General features: G+C 44.7%; 1 protein-coding gene across 5 annotated transcripts in view; it reads left to right on the top strand.

Moving 5' to 3' along the window:
* Positions 1–14,671, top strand: part of Snx10 (sorting nexin 10) — a 71,980-nt gene extending 57,309 nt beyond the window's left edge. For all 5 annotated transcript variants that reach the window (XM_057776126.1, XM_057776151.1, XM_057776135.1 and 2 more), the window contains 5 exons: positions 3,310–3,396; positions 3,979–4,079; positions 4,440–4,538; positions 12,196–12,408; positions 12,859–14,671. In XM_057776126.1, the coding sequence (XP_057632109.1) occupies positions 3,310–3,396; positions 3,979–4,079; positions 4,440–4,538; positions 12,196–12,408; positions 12,859–12,940 (582 nt within the window). In that variant the 3' untranslated portion in view covers positions 12,941–14,671. The remainder of the gene's footprint in view (positions 1–3,309; positions 3,397–3,978; positions 4,080–4,439; positions 4,539–12,195; positions 12,409–12,858) is intronic.
* Positions 14,672–22,465: the final 7,794 nt, after the last annotated feature.

Here is a 22,465-nt window from a genome sequence, read left to right as displayed (position 1 = left end):
ATGTTGACTCATGTGTCTGCCCTTCCTTCCCATTCTTTGGCTGTGGGTTTGTTTCTGAGGCAGAGTCTCACCTTGTAGACTGGCTGCTTTGGAACTCAGTGTATGGCCATGGGCTCTGAACTCATGGCAGTCCTGCCTCTGCCTCCTGAGTGCTGGGGTTATAGGTCTGAGCCCCCATGCCCGCCTTCCACTTGGTTTTCGCTGTGTGAAGACCCGCCATTTCAATAGCAGGCCCGTGTTTTCCATCTGCTGTTAGTGCGTGACCTTGAGTGGTTGGAAATGTTGGCTTCTGTTTGACTCATCTGGGCATGTCTTCCTCTTTCATGGAAAACTGATTCTGCCAACTCTGTGGGAATGTGGCTTCCACGAGACACGGTGACTCGGAGCTATCCTTCAAGTCCTCCATTAGGCACAGCGCCAAGGACAACGCTCCTTTTGAGGGCCAGTGAAATTGTTTTAATTTCTGTTAAAATTAGAAGAGTCAAAAAAAGGCCCTGAAGCATTAGTATAGTCATCTGTACACCAGCATAGTTAAATATGATTATGTATGTATGTAGGCAGTATATGTTTGTATACAATGTATGTATGTATGTATATAACATATGCATGTACACAATTATGTAACACATAATATATAATGTATGTGTTAACGTGTAATATATGCATGTATGCAATATGTGAATGTAATGTATAACGTATATAATGCACATGTGTATGTATGTATATAAGAAAGGTCCATGAAAACCAGAATGGAGCCAATATGTGCAGGGTTGGGAGCCTTGGATGGTCTGCAGACTGTGGTCTTGTCTTCCCAACCTACTTATACGATGAGATTGGATGTGTTCAGGGTGGTATGACTGAGAACCTTAACCTATCTGCCTTCCCTCCTACCCTCTCTTCCTGCTGACCAAGCAAACAGATTTATTAAGGAAAAGTAGGAAAGAACTCCAGAGAGCAGATGAGGTTCCACAGGAGAACTTGCCCATAACCTGTTTATCTTTCTAGTCACTGATTGCTTCTCTAAGGATTGATTGAAAAACCACTTGTGGGGGCGGGAGAGATAGCGCAGGTATTAAAAATGCATATGATTATTACTATTTTTTTTCCTTTTTGGTTTTTCAAGACAGGGTCTCTCTTTGTAGTCCTGGCTGTCTTAGAACTCACTCTGTAGACTAGGCCGGTCTTTCACTCAGAGATCCACCTGCCTCTGCCTCCCAAGTGCTGGGATTAAAGGCGTGCGCCAGGTTGTGCATAGCATTCTTGCCAGAGGACCTGCGTTCAGTTTCTAAGCGGCTCGAAACTACCTGTAACTCCATCTCTAGGGGAGCTGATGCCTTCTGGCCTCCGAGGACACCGCACTGTCCTTCCCATTCCCACTCCCAACACATAATTAAAAATAAAATAAATCTAAAAAAACATGCAAATATGTGGAAAGTACCAAAGGAAAGTCAAACAAACACAAAACACAGAATAAAAAAAATAATCAAATATCATGACCAAAATGTTTAGCACTTTGTTATGTTGTTACCTGATTTTTATTCTGTCTCTGAATGATTTTTAAAATGCGTGACAGAGGCTGGAAAATCATGAGTTCAAGGCCAGCCTAGGTCATGTGATAAGACTGAGTGAGGAATACCAAAGGAGGCAAGTGTGGTGGATCAGACCGAAATCCCAGCTCTGGAGAGGTTAAGGCAAGAAGATTGCTACGGGTTCAAGGCTAGCTTGGGCTACATAGTTCCAGGCCAGCCTGGGCTGAAGCATGAGACTGTGTCCTAAACCAAACCAAACATCAAAAGAGTGGGGTGGGGGGGTGCGGATAAGCACAGTGGGGACATTTAAAGATAATCCTGTTTGGGATGTGCATTCATAGTCCTAGGTGAGGACACCCGATGAGACAGGGTGTCAAATGCAGGGTCAGAGGCCGTGCTGCCTTATAAGACAAGTTTTGCTGGGCACAATGTTACTGGCAGGAACATGGTCTATTTTAATGCTTTTGAAAAGTATCTTATGGATTGAAGAAAACCCCTTGCTTATTGTCTGCACAACAGCATGGAGGTCTGTCCAAACCTTGGCCTGCCTTCCTCTTTTGTTTAGATTGTTTAAAAAAGTTAAAAATCTACGGCCATACCACCCTGAACGCGCCCGATCTCGTCTGATCTCGGAAGCTAAGCAGGGTCGGGCCTGGTTAGTAAAAAAAAAAAAAAAAAAAAGTTAAAAATCTTTGTGTTTTTTTTCCCCCTGTATAACACTCTGGCTTTCTTGGAACTTGCTGTGTAGACCAGGCTGGTCTCGAACTCACAGAGATCTGCCGGCTTCTGCCTCCTGAGTGCTGGGATTAAAGGCATGTGCCACCATGCCTGGCTCATGGCAACTCCTACAACGAAAAACATTCAATTGAATGTCTGCACCACATGTATGTAGTGCCCAGGAAGGCCAGAAGAGGACTGCAGAGCCCCCAGGAACTGGAGTTCCAGTGTGGATTATGGAAATTGAACCCTAGTCCTCTGGAAGAGCAGTGAATGCTCTCAACGACAGAGCCATCTCTCCAGCTCCTTTCTTTCACTGTTACTATCTTAAAAACAATCAAGCAAAACTATTCACAGTATGTGTGTGCGTGTGTGTACGTGCATGCGTGCATTTGGGTGTGTGCATGAGCGTGTGTGTGCGTGGCATGCGTGTGTGTATGTGTGTGTGCGTGTGTGTATGTGTGTGTGGGCGCGTGTGTGCGTGTGTGTGTGTATGTATGTGTGTGTGTGTGCGTATGTGTGTGTGTGTGTATTGCTAATTTATTTTGTTTTGGACCCAGATTATAGACATTTGAGATGACATAAATACTGCATTGAAAAGCTGAGACAAACAAAAGCTTAGTTTTCACAACCAAGTATTAAGAATCAGTTTTGGCCAGGTGATGGTGGCGCACGCCTTTAATCCCAGCACTTGGGAGGCAGAGGCAGGCGGACCTCTGTGAGTTCAAAGCCAGCCTGGTCTACAAGAGCTAGTTCCAGGACAGGAACCAAAAAGCTACAGAGAAACCCTGTCTAAAAAAAAAAAAATCGGTTTGGGACTCTGTCTTGGCCATCTTCAGATACCAGCAACACTGGATGCTCTCCGTCAGTTTCACATTATTTAAAATTTCCGTGTGCGAATGGAGTGTTCTGTGGACTCTGGTGACACCTGATTCATGGTCTCTACTTCTTGTTTTCTGAGGGCCAGCGAGTGCCCTGTCTGCCACTTGCAGTTCTGTCCTCCCAGCTCCTTGCAGCCTTTGCCAAATCCTGACCCTGTTCTTCGTTCACTATGCCCTCACAGGAGTTTGTCAGCGTCTGGGTCCGCGACCCTAGGATTCAGAAGGAGGACTTTTGGCACTCCTATATCGACTATGAGATATGCATTCACGTGAGTACACAGTCGGTAGGAAGTGGGGTTTTAGGTGGTGAATGTTTTATATGATATAATGATGCTAAGAACTTGTTTCCAAAAACCAAAAAAAAAAAAAAAAAAAAAAAAAGCAAGAAATGTTCCTGAGCATTCTGTATTTTAGGGTTTGTGTGTATATGTGTGTGTGTGTTTATCAAGATAGGATCTCACTTCCTAGCCCAGGGTAGATTTGAACTGCTGGTCCTCCTGCCTCAGCCCCCTGAGTCTGAGATGACAGTGTGAGCTACCAACCCCACCAGAATTTATTTCCTAATCTTTGGAAACAGTGCTTGTAGTTAGGAGAGCTCAGATTTCCTTCAGGATTCTGGTCAGGGTGTGGCCGTGCCACCCAAAGATAACACTACTCATTTAAGTCACTGTGGCTTCTTCAGGCCCGAGACTGGTGAGTTACGTGTAAGACTGCACAGTGCCCACATACATGGAACTAATGTGCCATGGTTTTCATCCGCTTTAGAGTGAGCATCGCATTGTGAATTACATATGAAATAAGAAAGTGCTTTTTCCCGTAGGTGAACCTCATGTTTTTCTGTTTCTGCACAGACGAATAGCATGTGTTTTACAATGAAAACATCTTGTGTACGAAGAAGGTACAGAGAATTCGTGTGGCTGCGGCAAAGACTCCAAAGCAATGCATTGCTGGTGTAAGTGGCTTACGGGTTAAAGTACAGCGATCTGTCTGTGATAGTCTAGAGCTGAAAATTGATAGTGTTAAAATGCATGAGGTAAGGAGAGGACACAGATTCTCTTCCTCTGGTTATTTCTGTGCCTACTGCATCTGAAGTTAAAATCCATCACGTGACTTTACCAGCTTTTATGAATATTAATCACCAACGGCCCCAGAATTGCTTTAAGACAGATTTTCCTTTAAGTTAATATTATACAACAATAGTTCTGTGATAACCGTGTGATAATTATTACCATGCATGATGTGCCTTCAGTTTGAGGGATTTCTGCAGCCGAGTCATCTTGATTTGCTGATTAATTTTTTTCTTTCTCATTAGAGAATTACCAGAACTTCCATCTAAGAACCTATTTTTCAACATGAACAATCGCCAACACGTTGACCAGCGTCGTCAGGGCTTGGAAGATTTCCTCAGAAAGTAAGTGAGGGTCTGTAACCAGGCTGGGGTGCAGGCAGAGAGAACGTGGGTTCTCTCTGCTCTGAAATGCCGCTGGCCTGTGGGCCTCATATGTTCATATCCTGTATTAGAGTGCCACCTTGTGGCCCACATGGAATGGTGCAGGCGTGAATGGAGCCTTCTAGAAACAATGGGCGGCTGAATCAGAATAAACACATGGTCTCTTAAGGGTAGATACAGTGTCAGCTTACACTTCTAATGGAAGCACCCATGAGGTTGAGGCAGGAGGATTTCTGCGAATTTGAGGCCAACCCAGGCTTCACAGTGAGTTTCAGGCCAATCCATGTCAAAGAAATACTCTCCAACGCTAAAACAACAACAAACCCAAAGGAAGCAGCAACAGAAATAAAGCAGGCTCAAGTTCCTCAGGAAGCTGGCTGACAAAAGTAATGTTTCCTAGGAAATAAGTGTGCCTTATTACTTAAAACAAGCACTTCCTTAAAGCCGGCCTTATTTGCAGCAGTTAGCCCCGACAAGCCAGACTTGTCTGTTCCAGAGCCTTGAAGTCCTTCCCTGACCAAATGGCCTTGCTCTTCTTTGCAGAGGACGGTCTGTCATGCATGTGTGGTCCGAGTGGTCTCAGTACGTTGATCCTGGGTTTCTGTGATGAGCTGCCGAGTCCTTCCCTCTCTGGAATGCCAGTATGGGAGCCTTGCCCCTCCGTGCTGGACCAGAGACTCCGAAGCTAGGCTACTGGGGTTCAAATCTGAGCCTTGCCCCTCCTTGCTGGACCAGACACTCTGAAGCTAGGCTACTGAGGTTCAAATCTCGGATCTGCCACTTTCCTAGCGGGGAGTCAGGCAAGTCCTTTACTTTCTCTGAGCCTCTATTGTCCCACCTATAAAATGGGGCAGTGGTTGTCCTTCCCCCATAAGGACGGAGACAGTTGAGGAGGCTAAGGACTGGGGCACCAGCAACACTGCCTGGCAACCTAATGTCTACGTGTTGACCTTACTATTATTTTAGCGCACTCAAGGCTGAAATAGCTGTGAGCTTGTTTTTTTCATATTCTAGGTAGATAGAGTCAGGTGAGTACCAACCAGTTAGAGGCAGGGGCCTCGAATGTTCCTTCTTTTCTAGTGGCTTTGGGATCTGAAATTATCTCCTTTTGAGTTGAATAAATAGGACCCGGAGCTAATCTGAAGCAATATGCTGCTTTCCCCATATGGCTCACTTATAAAGGGCCTGGGTATTAAGTATGCACATAAATATGAATACTTAGTTCTATTAGATTGACACAGTGCCTTTCCTTCCAAGAGGTCACGGGGACACGTGGAAAGCTGGAAGCTTATGAACTGAGTGAGGGCAGGGGAAAAGAAGACACCAGAGCAATCCCTGTGAGAAGAGCTCAGACTGCAGTGGCCTTTGTGGTGTCACACTGTGACAGAACAAAGGGCTGGGCAGGACTTGTCCAGTTTTTCCCTTCTGTTAATTGTCGCCTCTAAGGTGCCCAGGTGGCCAATGGCGTCTCCCTTAAGATGCACGTAGCTGGTAGCTGGCATTTACAGAGCAGCCTCATTCCGGATGCTCCCCCAGGGAAGCCTGCAGCCTGGCCACCGCCTGGGAGGCCTGGACAGGAGCTGGTGAACAGCCCCAGCTAGCACTGGGGAGCTGTTGGGCTTTTGCAAGTTCAGGGACAGCAAGCATCTTTGTGTTGATGTCACTAGGTAAATGCAGGGCACTGATCATTCCTCTGACGCTGGTCCTTTGAAACAGGGTCTCGTGTAGCCTAGGCTGGCCTCGAGCGCCCTGTGTACTTGACTCTGGCCTTGAACTCCTGACCGTCTGCTCGTATTGCTGGGATCACAGGTGTGTGCCACCGTGCCCAACTTGTGGGTTTTGCTCCGTGCTCTGTTTTTAAGCACCATTGATCTCCATACATCTGCCCCGGTGGGATTGTGCCAGGGCAGAGGTGTTTTGTACTATGTATCGTTTGGCTGTTCACTGGCTTTGACACACACGTCACAGTGGCGAGTATCCTGCTTCAAGGGCTCAAGGAACTTGGGTGTAAGTCTCCCATCCGTCCCCGCTCTTGATATTTTCCAGGCTATGGAACCCGGGTTGATTCTTTGAGTCCCTGGGTTGCTTTGGTCGTGGAGAGGAGCAGTATACCAGTGCATTGCTGTTCATGCTGGTGGTTGTGTTGCCAGAGAACCGACCGCTTGGAAAGGGCTCTGAACGACACACGCTGACCCTCCGTCCGCCAGCTGTGTGCCCGGCTGCAGGCTCAGACGGAGTGCATACACGTTCTTTGTCCCGAGACGCTTCCACTCTCACTGGGAGCTCTCAATTAATTCAAATTTGATCTGGGAGCTGGAGGGATGGGTCAGTAGTTAAGAGCATGTGCTGATTTTCCAGAGGACCCAGGTTCAGTTCCTAGCACCGACGTGGTGGCTCATAACCCTTTGAAGCTCTAGTTCCCTGGAATTCAAAGCCCACTTCTGGCCTCCTTGGGCACCAGGTATGCACATGTGCACCTGTATGGCGCACACATGCACAGGTAGACCAAATACTCAAACACGTAAAGTGAAAATAAGTAAGTCTTAAATTTAAAACAACAGATATGAATAGCCACTGGAGGATCAAATCACGGAGCAGACAGCTTTCCTGGGATATTGTTTATTCCATGGGAACATTTGTTTCTAATGAGTTAGTTTCACATTGAAAATGAAACCGGAGGGGGCTAGAGAGGCAGCTCAGTGGTTGAGAGCACTTGCTGCTATTGCAGAGGACCCAGCATTTGTTTCCTAGCAACCACATGGTGGTTCACAACCATCCATGGCTGTAGTTCTAGGGGCTCTGTTACGTTCTTCTGATCTCCATGAGTACCAAGCACACACGTGGTGCCCATACATATGTGTAGGCAAAGCACACACAAAATGGAACGAATCTGGGGGCTGGAGAGATGGCTCAGAGGTTAAGAGCATTGCCTGCTCTTCCAAAGGTCCTGAGTTCAATTCCCAGCAACCACATGGTGGCTCACAACCATCTGTAATGAGGTCTGGTGCCCTCTTCTGGCCTGCAGACATACACACAGACAGAACATTGTATACGTAATAAATAAATAAATATTAAAAAAAATGGAACGAATCTAATTTTAAAAAATAAAAATAAAAAAATAAAAGTGGCTAAAAGGTGCTTGCAGCCAAGCCAGACAGCCTGAGTTTGATCCCCAGAACCCCGGGGGTGAAGGAGAGAACAGACTCCAGCAAGTTGTCCATGCAGGATGTGTCCTGAACCACGTGCTGTGTGCTGTGGCATGCACGCACTCCCCCCTTGCACCCCAAGCACACATAATAATGGCCTGAGCCCTCCTTTCTGAGTCACATTTGTTTGTACAGCTCCTGTTGGGTCCAGTTCGGGCACCAGTAGCAGCCACCCATGGCTTCACCCCTGGTGCCTCTCCTCCAGTCAGCCCTACACCACCTAGGGCAGCTGGGTGAGATGGACGCTTCAGGACGGTGCCTGACTGCACCTCGGCGTCCTCTGAGGCATCACTGGTCCCCATCCATCCATAGCCGACCCCTGGCTTGGTGGAAGGCCTCTAGAATCCATAGCATTAAAATGTGGCATGTGCTGGTTACAGACTCCAAGCATAGATTTAAACATTTTGATATTTATATACACTTTGAAGTTGTTAAGATGCCATGAAAGCAAAAATATTTCTGCATATGTACAGTGTATAATGTAAAACAAAATTTTCACTTCTAGGTTATTTGTGTAATAATATGTACTCAGCATGAACATTACACATATTCTGCCCGACACTGAGATCGTTTCTCTGGTGGCCGGAGAAGATCACATGTTGATCTTGTACATGCTGGATGCTGCAGGTGCCTTGTTTCAGAGCTTACCAGCCTTACAAGGTTGGGATTGTCACAGCGTGCAAATTTGGTCCGGTGTGGGCATGAGTAGCCCATCCATTCATGCCACCCTCGGAACACAGGCGTCCTGTATTGTAGGAACTGCTGCATTTATATCAGCAGAGCAGCCACTGCAAGCTGAGCTGGTCAGTGTGACTGTGAGATTTTCAGACATTCATTTTCCCTTGTGGCTGTCATTTTCCTCTTGCATCCTCCTAATTCTTAGTTGTAAGCTCCTACCATCATAGCAGAGACAGAGTTATAGAGGTACGAGGTGCTTGCAGCCAAGCTTGAGCTGACCTCTCTTTGCATAAGGCTTCCCAGCGACAGCACATACAACCACAGTTTAGACTTTCTATTGTGTTTTTATATCATTTTAATTCATTTTTCGTCATTGTTTTGGGACAGCCCAGGCTGACATTGAGCTGATGATGTAATGGCTGTGGTGAGAAAGTTGTTTGTTTTTTTAAAAACAAAAGACCCGTGCACATAGGCACGCACACAGATACACAGAGAGAGACAAACACATACACAGGTTTTGTTTTCTTTTTTTTAATAAATCTCTGTGTTCAATAGAGGGCACCACAGCATAGATTATGAATATCTTTCAATGAATATTTGTAGGTTTAAATTATTGGTAACAAGTAAAGAGGCCAAGTTAGCTTTTCCTTTTCCCCAACAGCTAACCTTCCGTATACTTTCCAGATGTGTGTAGAGCGCATTCTACTGAGTTCAGAATATCCAGGGCATCTGTAGAATTCCATGATTTTGTGTACCGTAACTGTTCTTCAGCTGAACCACTGTATAATACACTTAGTAAAATCACATTAAGGAAAACCAGATTTCACTGTGTCCAGTGAAGGAGAAAGCATTGTTGGGGGGGAGAGCGGGGGGAAAAGCAACTTTGACTTGCATTGTAAACATGTTTCCAGAAATCCCTTTGACATTCTATAGGCTGCTTTGTTAAAACTCCCACTATAAAGGCTTGAAAATAATATACATTTATTTTATTTTTTTTGGGGGGTCTCTATATGTAAGTAGGTCTGATTGTCCTAGAACTCAAGCTGTAGACCAGGCTGGCTTTGAACCCACAGAACTCTGCCTGCCTCTGCCCACTACTGCCCCCTAGTGGTGGAATTAAAAGTGTGCGCCACCACAACCACTTAGACATTTATTTTTATGTAAGCTTCTGACTCACAGAGATTTACCTGCCTCTAACTCCCGAGTGTTAGGATTACAGGCGTGTGCCACCATTGCCCAACTAGAGGTTGCATCTTTTAAATTAAAAAAAAAATACTTTAAAATTTATTATTATTTGAGATGGTCTCACAATGTTGTTCTGGGTAGCTTGGAACTCTTAATTCTCCTGCCTCAGCGTCCTAAACGCTGGGATTATAGGTGAGTCCCACCACTCCAGACTCCTAAGATTTGCATTCTAAATTTTACAATGTAAGCTGTTTGACCACAAAATGAAAACAAAATATATTAAAGTAGTTTTTTGTTTCAAATTCATACCAGTACAGTCCTGGTGGTCTAAACTTAGCTATCAAGACCCAAAAACTAAAAAAATAAAACCAAACTTAGTAGGCATACTGGTTTTGAACTCTCTCAGGGCTCTGTGGGTGTGAGTATTCAGGGTGGTGTCTGTCTCCTGTCCCCCACTTTTATCCCTCTTTCTATTGAACGGGATGGCCTGTTCTCTCGCTTTTTACCCTTTGTCCTCCAGGTGGCAGTATTCAGCAGAAAACTGAGAACTAAGGAGACTAAGGCGCAGTCAAATTGGAAATTGAATTATAGCAGAAGGGACAGTAGCCTTGAGGTCTCCATCAGCCTGCACTCTGGTCACTTTTGTTTGCGGTGCCCATGTGTTAGGTACCCAGCCAGTTAATAACAGCACGTGAGCAGTTCAAGGCTCAGTAGAATTGCTTTAGACATGAAATAAAGCTAAAATGAATTTGTGTCCAATATCGTTGCCATTAGTGCACATTACTCCTGTGCTGTAATGCCTCAAACCATCTAAAATCAATTTTAGAGATCACCCATTATTTTATAGAGAAAATAAAACACATTTCCAACAGAAACAAAGCCGTGTGTACAATCCTATGAACAGCCACTTGTCCTGTGGCGGGTGGGAAGCTTCCAGCAGGCGGCCACGGGAAACACGCGGCTCAGACTTCACAGCGGGTCCCAGTTCGTCTTGGGGGCTTGTTGCCATGAAGCTCTTCCCTAATTTGAATTATTTAGACGTGGATGGGAAGCGTTTGTAAGCGAGGAAGAGAGATCTTAGTGCAATCAAAGGTTCTTCCTGCTTGGCAGATGGCCGTACGGCCATCTTCCGGGAGGACCAGGCCAGAGGACACGCAGAGTTGAGCACTTAGAGTCTTTGCTGGAGATTTTCTCTTTGCAAAGCATAATTGTCTTGCTTGCTTTTAGTAAAGAGCCTCCCTCCCCTCGAATTACATCTGTAAGTCTGTTGAGGCAAAGGGGAAGACTGGACTTCGTGTGTCTGTAGACATTTGCCTTCCTCAAGAAGTAATTGTGTTATCTGGAAGAAAAGGATGTGCTATTGTGATGCCCTCGGTATTTAACAAAATTGCTATTAATGGCCAGAAAGGAATTGGTTTTTTTTTCTGATCATTTGTTTAAACATACAAGATATAAAGCAAGGCTCATTTGGTCTGAAATGTATGGTCTGGTTTTCATAGTCTGTGAATGAGAAAAATCCCATGTTGGGCAAAATGACGCATGGGTTGTAGTGTTTCGCCCTTTCCTATATCCTGGCCCTAGTATCTCCTGTAATGTCACCACTGAACAATTACTGGAGACTCAGTTATCATATGTCAAAGATATTATCTCAAAAGATGAGAAGCCAGTTTTTATTTAAGTGTGAGGGGGGCACTGGCTTGGTTTCTTATTCTCTGGCACCCCAGAAAAGCATATACTCGGCTGAGAACACACATGTAACCATGCCAGCTTCCTGCTGCCGGGCCGGTTTCTAACCCTCCGTCTGGTACAGTTGCTTTAGTTGAAACTTCTTTGTCATCTGTGTCAGTCTGTCCTGCTGAACCACCAGTGTGAACTCCTTGGGAAAAAGGTTTGGGATTGAAATTACTTGGTTGCTTATTTTGATAAGAGATGCATTGCCTCTGAAGATCCTGCAGAAGTTTCTAGTTAACTTTAGGTTGTTAGAAAAGCCACCTGAAAGGAGTCCTTGTGAACGTGTCCCTGGGTCAAGCAGTCACTGCTGAAGTTTTAGTGTGGAGTGTGCCGAGGAGTAAGTACATTGGCCTTTCCGCATAATCTTAATGGTAGTTGAAAGTTTTGATGTTTCATGACAGCTGATCCAGTAAAGACTGCGGCACTGACAGGCTGCTGGTCATACATTTTTAAAAGTAGAATAAAATTCTCTAACTGTATCAGCAAAATATTTCCATAATTAATCCACATGGTCTTAACAGATGGTTAAATTGGAGAAATGTCCTTGCAGTTATTCTTTTAACAGATGTCCTTAGCCATCAGCGTCACGTTCTTACTCACCTAAGATTCCAAATAATCAAGGAAAAGTTAGCATATGTTTTTATCTCGTTGGTGGGCAGAGGCCAGCGTCGGGGCAAAGTTCTCAGAGTGGAGAGATCAGGAGCACCGTTGTAAGGGTTTCCTGTCTTCTACCCGATCTCTGCCCGTGCCTGCTTATCAATTATTTTCTTTCCTCTTTTTTTTTTTTTTTTTTTTTTTTTTTTTTTTTTTTAATACAGAGTCCTGCAGAACGCACTTTTGCTTTCCGATAGCAGCCTCCACCTCTTCCTGCAGAGCCATCTGAACTCCGAGGACATTGAAGCGTGTGTTTCCGGGCAGACCAAGTACTCGGTGGAAGAAGCAATTCACAAGTTCGCCTTGATGAATAGACGGTTCCCTGAAGAAGATGAAGAGGGGAAAAAAGACAACGATGTAGATTATGATTCAGAAAGGTATTCCTTTGCACTTGGGTTCAACAGACATATTTATTTAACGCATAGTGTCCACGTGCATGCACATAGATAGATACACGTTTTGCTTTTTGTTGATGTAATACTAAGATAATGAAAAAATTAATTGACTGGGATTTTATTGAGCTGTGACAGCTCATCATAGTGGTCTTCACACACACCTCCACACTGAATTAATGAATGCAGCAGAAATTCAATTATCTGCATTCTGATTATGTGACTTTCATTTAGTCAGACTTGAATTATTCGCGTTTAAATTATCTAGCTAAAAAAATATCCAACTGCACTCCAAATGGCTAATTAAAAGTCCAAATTTCCTGTCTCTCTTTGTGACTGGAGATAATGAAAGTTCCCCTCTGTTACTCAGGCTTTGAGTGTGTTGTGAAAACCAATTTCCTCTTTTTATTATTTCCCCCCTCTCTTCTTTTTCAGTTCCTCCTCTGGGCTTGGCCACAGTAGCGATGACAGCAGTTCGCATGGATGCAAAGCAAACCCGGCGCTGCAGGAGTCCTGAGGGGGAATTCCAGGGCTGCCACCTTCGGCACAAAACTGTGCCCAGCCAGAGAGAACGCTTGCTCACAGTAGATCCTTACCTAATGCCACTGCCACTATCCTAGGTAGTTAATACTTACAGTGGTGGGTTCTTAGTGCTAGTATTTTATGTTGTCTAATTTTAGCCAGGCTTCTGTATAAAGCTGTGAGGTCTGTGAATGCCATACAACCCTTTATTGCCATATAAGACTTGTAAATACGATCCTGCTCTCAAGAAAAGTGAGTTATATGCTGTATGTATAAAAACATAATCCAACTGGTCTCAATTGCATTTTAAAGAGCTAGGTGTATCAGTAGCCTTTAAAACCGAGACAGAGCATCCTTGCAGTGGCAATGGGGAAGTCACGGTAAGCAGTGTGTGACCAGAGCCGGGGTACAGAGTCCCGGCACAACGCACTGCCTCTTTGGCACATGGCTCTTCTTCTGTGGAGACTGACCCCTACTCTGGAAAATGCTTTGCTTTGGGGTGTTTGAGTGAAATATTTAAGAGTATTTAAACTTTCCCATATACTATTTCACATGTAAATGGAGAATATGTCTTACAAATAAAGACGTACTAAAATAATGTTTACATGTTAGGGGAAAACATAGAAGTGTTCGTAATTTTGCTTAAATTTGCTGTCCATAGATTTAGAAATAAACTTTCACTGTCCAAAATCAGCTTAAACATGGTTTCTGGCAACAAGTCATTTTACCATTGTGTAGTTAGAATCATAGCTTATGATTTATTTTCTGACATTTTAAAAATGTGCATTAAAAAATCGTAACTTTTGCCAGTGGGGGGCTCCTCACTACAAATTTTTAAGTTAAAAGAAGGTATTTATAAGAGCTAAATTAATTTTACCCATAACTATTTCAATAATTTTGGAATGAAAGTCAGGTTGCTAATGTCAGAGCTCATATCGGTGTTTTAGAAGCCCTTTCTTTTAAGGTATCCACCTGAAGATTGGCTTAATTTGAGTAGAATAGTTCTCTCTCTTTCTCTTTCTCTCTGTCTCCCTCTTTGTGGCCCAAAGATAGGGTGTCTTGGGTCCACTGTGAGCTTCCAGTTTCAGAAAAAGCAGCATTTTTCTTGGATGGTTAGCTAAGTCCTCCCTGCTGATGAAAAGAAGCTGAAAGAAGGTGTTTCCCCCTAAGTGAGGCGGATGGCTTGTTGCTTTCAGTGAATGGCTCCCCCTCTCACTAGGGGCAAAAGCAGCTGCAACAAGCAGCCATTTACATTGGGTGTTTAGTAGTTGTTGTGCTAATCAAAAGTTATTGATTGGAAATGCTTGTCTCAGAGAACTGGTAAAAAAAGAAACAGAAACATTAAATTTGGCCTAAGAATGATTTCTTTATGCTTTCTCCTTTTTTAAAACCCCATGTGAAACATTAAACTTCTGTAATGGTTTTGTTTCTGTTTGGTGTCTTCGATCTTGTCCTCTAATATTAATTTAACGCAGGAAGATTTAGCAGCTGTTTCTCTCACTGCATGGAAAGTTCTAGGGCGATTCCCACTCCTCAGTAGTGTGTGCATTTGCAGCACACATTTTTGAAAAGCATATACTATGCCACCAGTCACCCTACTATTTATTGATGAGATGATGTAATCATTGAAGTTAATATTGAGTGATGCTTAATATTTGCTCTGTAAACTTCATGACGTCATTGTTTTCACATTAAACATGGAAAAAAAATGTTGTTGGATCACTTATTTTACGTAACAGAATAATTTCTTCAGACTCAGACTAAATTCAGTGTTTTTAAAATTCCCGGTAATTTTTGACTGAAGAACTTTGATTTGACATTTGCGGCAGTTATATTTCTTCTGTGGTAGCCTCTGTGACATCTAAGCACTTGCCTTTTCAGACTGGCTTTTGGGGGCCCAGATATTTAAATCACCTTCAGTTTCCAGTGGGCACTTGCTTTGTTTTTTATTTTTAGGTCTGGAGGAGAACAAAGTAACTACACAGTAACTAAATAGATGGACATTTAGTACTACTTTTATGAGAATTAAGCTTTCCGTGATGCTAATTCTGGATGCCTTATGATTTACATTTCAGCAAAACCCTGTTTTTGTGGATAATTCTGCAAGGGTAGACATTACATCTGGAAGGTCATAATCCTATGAATTTGTTTTAAAGCTCACTTTATAGGGAGCTAACGGTGTCAACAATGAAAGTCAACAACCTGTTACTTAAGACTTAAAGTCTCACTTGCTAAAATTCTAGTTAAAATTTTCAATTAAAAAAAAAAACCCACCAGGGAAACCACAGATGTTTGTCTTTGCTCTAACTTGTCATTCCCTAAGATACTAAATATATATCGCCAGAACTGTTCGAGTCTACTTCAAATCTTATTTAACAGTTAAATACAAACAAGTTTTATGCAACATAGAGGAGCAAAAGTATAGAATTTCTTGTATGACATTAAGGATTTTTATCAAATTTATTTAGCTTAGTCATGTTATATCCAATAGTGGTAGCTGGATGTTGTTTTGAACTCGGCTTCCTTATTTTGGTGCTTTATCATCGAGTTAAATGTGTACAGTAAGGTTTTAAGTATTGAGCTTTTTGCATGAAAGACCTCTTTTTTTTCAATGCAAAAATTAGGAAGGCATATTCAGTTTCTAAATCACCTTCCTCTTAATATTTAAATTAGTTAGCTAGTACCCCAGAAATACAATGCTGCGTCTTTTTTCACAGAGGAAACATTTTATTTCAGTCCAATTTTGTTTTGGAAGAAAACTGTTTCTTAATTTGCTATGAACACTTTTCCAAATATAAAATGTCTGAACTTAGTTGTGGCAACTTAACATTCATTAAAGGCATGGATGCAGTTTTCTTTGCAAGTCAACGCAAGAAATATAGACATTTTAATAGAATGGAGCTAAAAAAAATCGCATGTAAAGAAACAATAACTTTGGATTTTGATGTATTTACAAAGGTTTGGGGCTTTGTTCTTGACCGTATGCATCTTACAGTCGCATCACCGTTGTCCCTTTAAGTCAGATACAATTGCCCTTCCATCTTGTAGGAAACTTCTAGGTCCTTGTTAAGAACAGTACATTGGGCACTAATTTATTTTAGCTGCGCAAACTCTGGTAGTTCATGACCCTTTTTCTTCAAAATTCCAAAGACTTCTTTTCAAAAGATAAAGCGGAAAAGAGGGAGAGAAGGAAACTAAGCTGCAAAAATTTCTGCAGAATCCACTCGGCTTAAGCTAAAGAGAAGCGCAGATGCTGCCGATGTCGGCAGGCTCAGCGTGGCATAACGCGTGGATTTGCGGCTCTTACCTGGGCCTTCTTTATAGCTCAGCCCCCACCCCCGTGGGCCTCGGCTCAGCAGCCCGCACGCTCCCGCCATCCCACGCACGCTCCCGCTTCCTCGGTCCGGTAACCCATGGCAACCGCCCTGGTAACCCATAGCAACTGTTCTGCGAACCGGGTGGGGCGGGGAAGCCATTTGGAGTGGGCGGGTGGAGAGCGATTTACCACGGCCCACCTGCCTCGCACCGCCAGCGTCCCGCACCGGACAGTGAGGACCAAACAAAGCCTCTGCACACATGATGGCGCGAGTGGGGGGAGGCACGTGGGCCTTTGTTCTTCAGACGCTGCTGCCCGCCAAGAGCGTGCAAACGGTTCCATCGGCTTAGCTGACTCCACGCTGTGCTGTGCATACTCCAGGAGCCTGGAACCTCCCAGACTGGAGCCCAATATGCTAACATCCATCTCTCCTCTGGACCCTGTGCGGACAATTGTGCCTGATGGCAGAACTGGGCCACTGGGGAGGGAGGGAGCACGTGCTGCCGGGTCCTGGATGAGGCCGGTGTGTTCACGCGTGGGGACATATAGGTCCCCAAGCTGCCAATCCAGGTCACTTAGGGATGACCGGCGGTGCGAGGCCTCTGGTGGACGGACGGGGTCGCTGTCGGGCAGTGCGGCGCAGCTGGTACCCTGCGGGCTCTGCCCAGAGCATCATCGGCTCGCTGGTGCTCGCCAGAACCCAAGGCTGCTGAGAGATAATTTAGGAAACGGTATCTCTGCATCCTGCATCCGGCCACAAAGAAATATGGTGGGGTGTCGGGGAGACCCGCTAGGGGTCCAGAGTCACGGTTTCAGATCACGGTCTACCTAGCTGTGACTCCAAGCTCATTTGGATGGTTTTTATTTATTTTTTTCAAAGAGCGAAACGTTTGGCCTGAATGACTTCGTGGCCCTCTGTGTCCTCAATTCTACCCTCTATATGTGCATACCAGTTACAAATCCAAATAGCAAAGCCGTCAGGAGCATCCTTTTTCGGCGACAAGAACTACCCATGTACCGAATCCGCTTGCATAATGTGCCTTCTTTTTCAAGTTAGCTAGGTCCACCATGGCTTACACATTTAATTGCACCTTTACTACCTGACAAGAGAAGCTGGAATCAGATCTTAATCTCTTCCCTTAAGAGGAGAGAGAGAGAGAGAGAGAGAGAGAGAGAGAGAGAGAGAGAGAGAGAGAGAGAGAGAGAGAGAGAGCGCATCTCAACTGTCTGTATTTGCCACCACTGATCTTAGGGGAACTGGGCTGTTTTCACAAACAAAACCTTCTCGTTTCTTGGAGCAAAGCTTGGGTCTGAAGAGTCTGAATTTAGGAGACAGAACACAGGTACTGGCACTCAGTACAATCCCAGCCCTCAGCACGGCGGGGTGTTAGGAGTCCCGTACTTTAATTTTTTTTTTTTTAACAAAAGCAATTACAGAAAAGTGCACATTTAACGTGTGACATTTAACATTTTGCCGTGGCAGGCAGCTTCCACTTAAATAGGCCTTTCTTCGGAACAACAGGAGCCAAAAGGCCTTGTGTCATGAAGTAATGTAAGACACAATCTGGGCTGCAAACGCACAATGAATCGGGAAGGATTTATGTAATTAATTGACCAGTCTTAACCTGTTATCGTGATGTAAGGAATTTGGAACTCATTAATTTGGGTTCTGACAGATTTCATATTAGAGCTGGCAAATATGGATTGAGCCTCTTATTCTTGTAGCGGCTGGAATTTCCATGACAGTGAGGGTTACCGGAGAAGACCTATTGCTAGAGCCAAGCTGCTCTTTTTGTAATCAGTAGCCCTGCTTTGCATTAGAAGAATAATGAAAAAAAAATTACCTGGCATGGCAAGTAGAAGGGGCTGAGTTCACCCCGCCACAGTGTGGTGAGGCAGCATTTGCGCTGGAAGGAAATACTAATTCCAATCTTAAAGTTAAATGGTTTCTCAAGTATCCTGAGATAAAAGATGGAAGAGTCTTGAGGCCAAGGTTCCTTTTGTTGTCAAAGTTAAGAAAGAATTAGAAGATGAGAGGCTTGGGATCCCCTCCATGTGGACAGGGACAGTCGGGCGTTTGGGCAGTGCCTAACACAGGCAGAAGGAGACTGGCCCTCTCAAGACCCACTTCCTATCTTCTGGGCAGCACAACTTAGCCGACCTCACAAGGCCCAGGCGTTAGTGAATAATTTTATCTGGATTCCCTTCACCCTGATGTTTAGTGAGTCACCCATTTGAAAACATTGTGCTTCTTTGTGATTTTACAAAAAACCCAGTAAAAGCCCAACTTTCATTTTTTACTCTGCTTGACAGTCAGAAAATTGCTAGGTTAGGGAAAGGTCCCTGAGATTAAACGGGATGTTTTTTCCCTTTCTTGTACATTAGGCCTCCCTTATTACTACGCTGTGTGATAAGGTTAATACAACAGCCGCCATGAGGATCATTAATACAGGAAGATAAGCAAAGTTGCACATTTAAGACGTTTGCTGGGATCATTTGCCTCCTTCTGCCGATAAGGAAGACTTAACTAACAAATCGAGGGCGGAGGCCCAGAATACTCAGATCAAAGGCCCAATTGACCTCTCCTAATGCATTATTATTCATAAATGCTCTTCAAAGTTGAGTATTGACTGCTCTTGATATTTATAATTGTCACCTTAAAAACTTTCTGCCATTATAACAACTTATGTTTTAAGAGAACAAGTGTGACTAATAAATCTCGGGGGGGGGGAATAACTGGTTTCCACTTATTTTGTTGTCTTGATTCCAACCAAGTGCCACAGGAAAGAATTTTAGTTAGGGCTAATAGGATTTGATCTATCAACGTACTTGGTGAAAAAATTTGTTTGGGATGGCCTCGTTAAGGAGTGATTTCTTCAGCTTTGGTTCCGTGGAAATGAATGTGCAGTGATAAACACTCGACATTTGCATCGATATATTAACGTTATCCTTCACATTGAGCAAGAACTAGTAGTTGTGATTGGTATTATTATTTCAGCGGGATAGCAATGAAGATAAACAACTGAGAACAAGGCATGGGCAAGGCACAAACCCGACAGCTATTAACAGCGTCGGTGAACACACTGGCCGTGTGTGTACCTGATCTCGGGTTTCACAGAGGGATCTCTCTCTCTCTCTCTCTCTCTCTCTCTCTCTCTCTCTCTCTCTCTTTAACAAAGGGGTGTATGTGGAACTTGACGACTGTGCCACCATCAGCTCTGTTTATGTTAAGTGGGGTATAGAGCAGACAGACCGAAGCCTGGCTAAGTAGAGACAATGTTGATCTGGATGTCTGTCCAGCCAGATTCTGGCTCAGCTGCTGGATGGTACTCAAGGGCAGTTTCCAGCTCTCTGGACCTTCATTTCCACATCAGCATCACAAGAAATCTGGGCACAGAGTGTCCTACGGATGTTCCCTAGAGCCTCGGGCCTGAGAGAACCAAATAAGCACTCCTAAAATGATAGGGATGGAGGTTTTAGTGGCCGACAGTCATCCAAACCCACTGGTGTAAGTAGTGAACATTAGCATTAAACCTGCACAGGGCATCTCAGTGCCTTTGCATGTTATTTCCTGTGAGTCTGTGTTAGAAACAGCAGGGGTTTATACATATCCTTAAACTGCTTTAAAGAAGAGAACCATAGTGCTTTGGATTCCTTCTCAGAACAATCCAGAGGCCCTTGTATTCCCACTTGGTGTTCTTGAGGCCATGGTACAAAGGACAAGCGGAGGGCTGGAGAGATGGCTCAGCGGTTAAGAGCATTGGCTGCTATTCCAAAGGTCCTGAGTTCAATACCCAACAGCTAGATGGTGGCTCCTAACCATCTGCTTATTTGAGAATAATTCTGTGCATGAGAGCCAGCGTTCAGTGCAGGCGGGAGCCCCTCTGAGGTGTGTTGGTTCCTCTGCTTGCAAAGGACTCACCCAAGTCCTTGCCAAAGTCCCCAGACTTGATCAGTTTCTATTAGTCATTTATCACTCTGATGAAATGTCCAATGCTCTGACTACACCCGCTAAAGTCCAGTGCCCCTTCTGTGTATTTCCACAGCCCCGCCTTCCCCGTCTCCAGGTGTTTTCCTGGCAGCACTCAGGACTCTTCTATGCATGCTTTGCCACCTGGCCATCCCTGTCTTCAGGCAGAAGCTGCTGGAGGATGGGAACCCCATTTCACCTCGGATCCCCTCTCCTATGACGCTAGCCGCAGCCGACTGAGGCAGAGCACACTGTGGAATGACTCCTATGGAAGCAAGAGGCCCACAGGCCCTTCCTGAAGCCCCAGCAGGCCCCAGAGCCTGGTTAGAACCTCCTCGGACTTGGGAATCGCCAGCTATTCTTAGGGCAAACAAAGCCAGTTGAGTACCTACTTCCAAGTCACAGAGACTTTGTCCTCGTTCTCCTCTGGAGAGGCTGTGGGGCAGTGGCAATGGCATTCCTTTTGGGAGGCTGACACTGTAGTCACAATAATGCTCTGCCTGGAGCTGCTCTTCTCTTTGACCCGAGGAGAATTCTTTGGTCATTCTCTGGAATATTTTGCTTGGTTACTTTGGTCAATCTGTTTCTGATTAGGTGCTGCGTCTACTGTGCTGTGTATGAGGTAACATGACCACCTAATAAGGGGGTGGTAGGTTAAAATATTCAAAATATTCAACTATGCAGACAGGTGAGCATTTTCTTAAGTGTCTGCTGTTATGTCACAGAGGTCCATGTAAGCCAGGAGCCAGGGTGACTTTGACAATCCCACTGAAGGAACTTAAAACTTGACTAAGACCTAATACCATCAAGCAATGGAATCTTATTTAACCAGCTTCTTAAAAGCCTGGCCTCTCTTTCTACACACACACACACAGAGGCACACACACACACACACAGGCACAAACACACACAGAGGCCTACACACACACACGGAGGCACACACACACAGAGGCACACACACACAGGCACAAACACACACACAGGCACAAACACACACAGAGGCACACACACAGAGGCACACACACAGAGGCACACACACACACACAGAGGCACACACACACACACACACACACACACCACACACACACACACGTTCTGCTGCTGCTGCTTTTCCGGTCTTTTTCACACACTGCCAACCCCAGCCCCTTTGGCTCTGCTCTGTCCCCTTTCCTCTGCCACCCCTAGTTCCGTTTCTTCTCCCACACAGACTCAGTACACACGTGACCTGCAGTCTTCAGCCCCCCTCCGTCCACTCCCATAATTCCAACCCCAACCAATCACAGTTTAGCACTGGTCTGACCTGAAGGAGAAGGGAGGGTGGAGTGTGTGTGTGTGTGCGCGCGCGCGCCCCCCACCCCCGCAAATGCAGGCAGGCAGTGGCCAGCACAGTGGACAGAGTTCAGCATGAAGCCAAATTCCTCACTTTGTTAGGTTAATGAGCACGACTTGTGTTTGGTTTCAGCTTTCCATTTGCAGATCTGTCTGTCAAATTTATTCAGGGACTTTAGAAAACTGGCCTCTAAAATCTGGCAATCCATGACACGGATGGGAGCTCCTCTCAGAAGATGGCTTCCGTCCACATAACCCATACTCCCGGTTGAAGCTCAGTCTATGGCAGATCCCTCAGGCCTCCGTGCAGGTGTGCATGGCCTGTGGGGGTACCAGGCTGGGCAGACTGCCCTCTAAGCACCCCGAAATGCAGGAATCCCAAAAGCAGCGTTGAGTTCTTCCCAAAAATTAAAAAATTTTTTCATTTTCATGTTTTTAATTATGTTTGTGTTGGGAAGGGTTCAGGTTGGATATGTGTATAAGGTCAGTGCCTGCACAGGCCAGAAGAGGGCGCTGGCTCTGCTGGAGCTCGAGTCACAGGTGGTTGTGATACCCAGCTTAGGAGCTGGGAACTGAACTTTGTCAGCAAGAACAGCATGCACTTTTTTAAATTTTATTTTATTTTCATAGCATATATATTGATCATGTGATCCTCTAAACTCCTCTCAGACAATCCTCATCTCCCTACCCACTCACCTAACTTTATGTTTACACAGACATACACACACACAATCAAGTCACCAATAAGAAAAAAAAAACCAAAACAAGACAAAATTAAACAAGAAGTCCAATAAAAACAAAAACAGTCATGGAGTTTGTTTTGTGTTGGCCAGCTATTCCTGGGCATGGGGTCCTTTGAAACAGGGTTTCTTGTGTAGCCCTGGCTGTCCTGGAACTCACTCTGT

This window comes from Chionomys nivalis, chromosome 1 (assembly GCF_950005125.1).
Source record: "Chionomys nivalis chromosome 1, mChiNiv1.1, whole genome shotgun sequence".
In the NCBI taxonomy this organism is placed as follows: domain Eukaryota; kingdom Metazoa; phylum Chordata; class Mammalia; order Rodentia; family Cricetidae; genus Chionomys; species Chionomys nivalis.
This window is presented reverse-complemented; position numbering and strand designations above follow the sequence as displayed.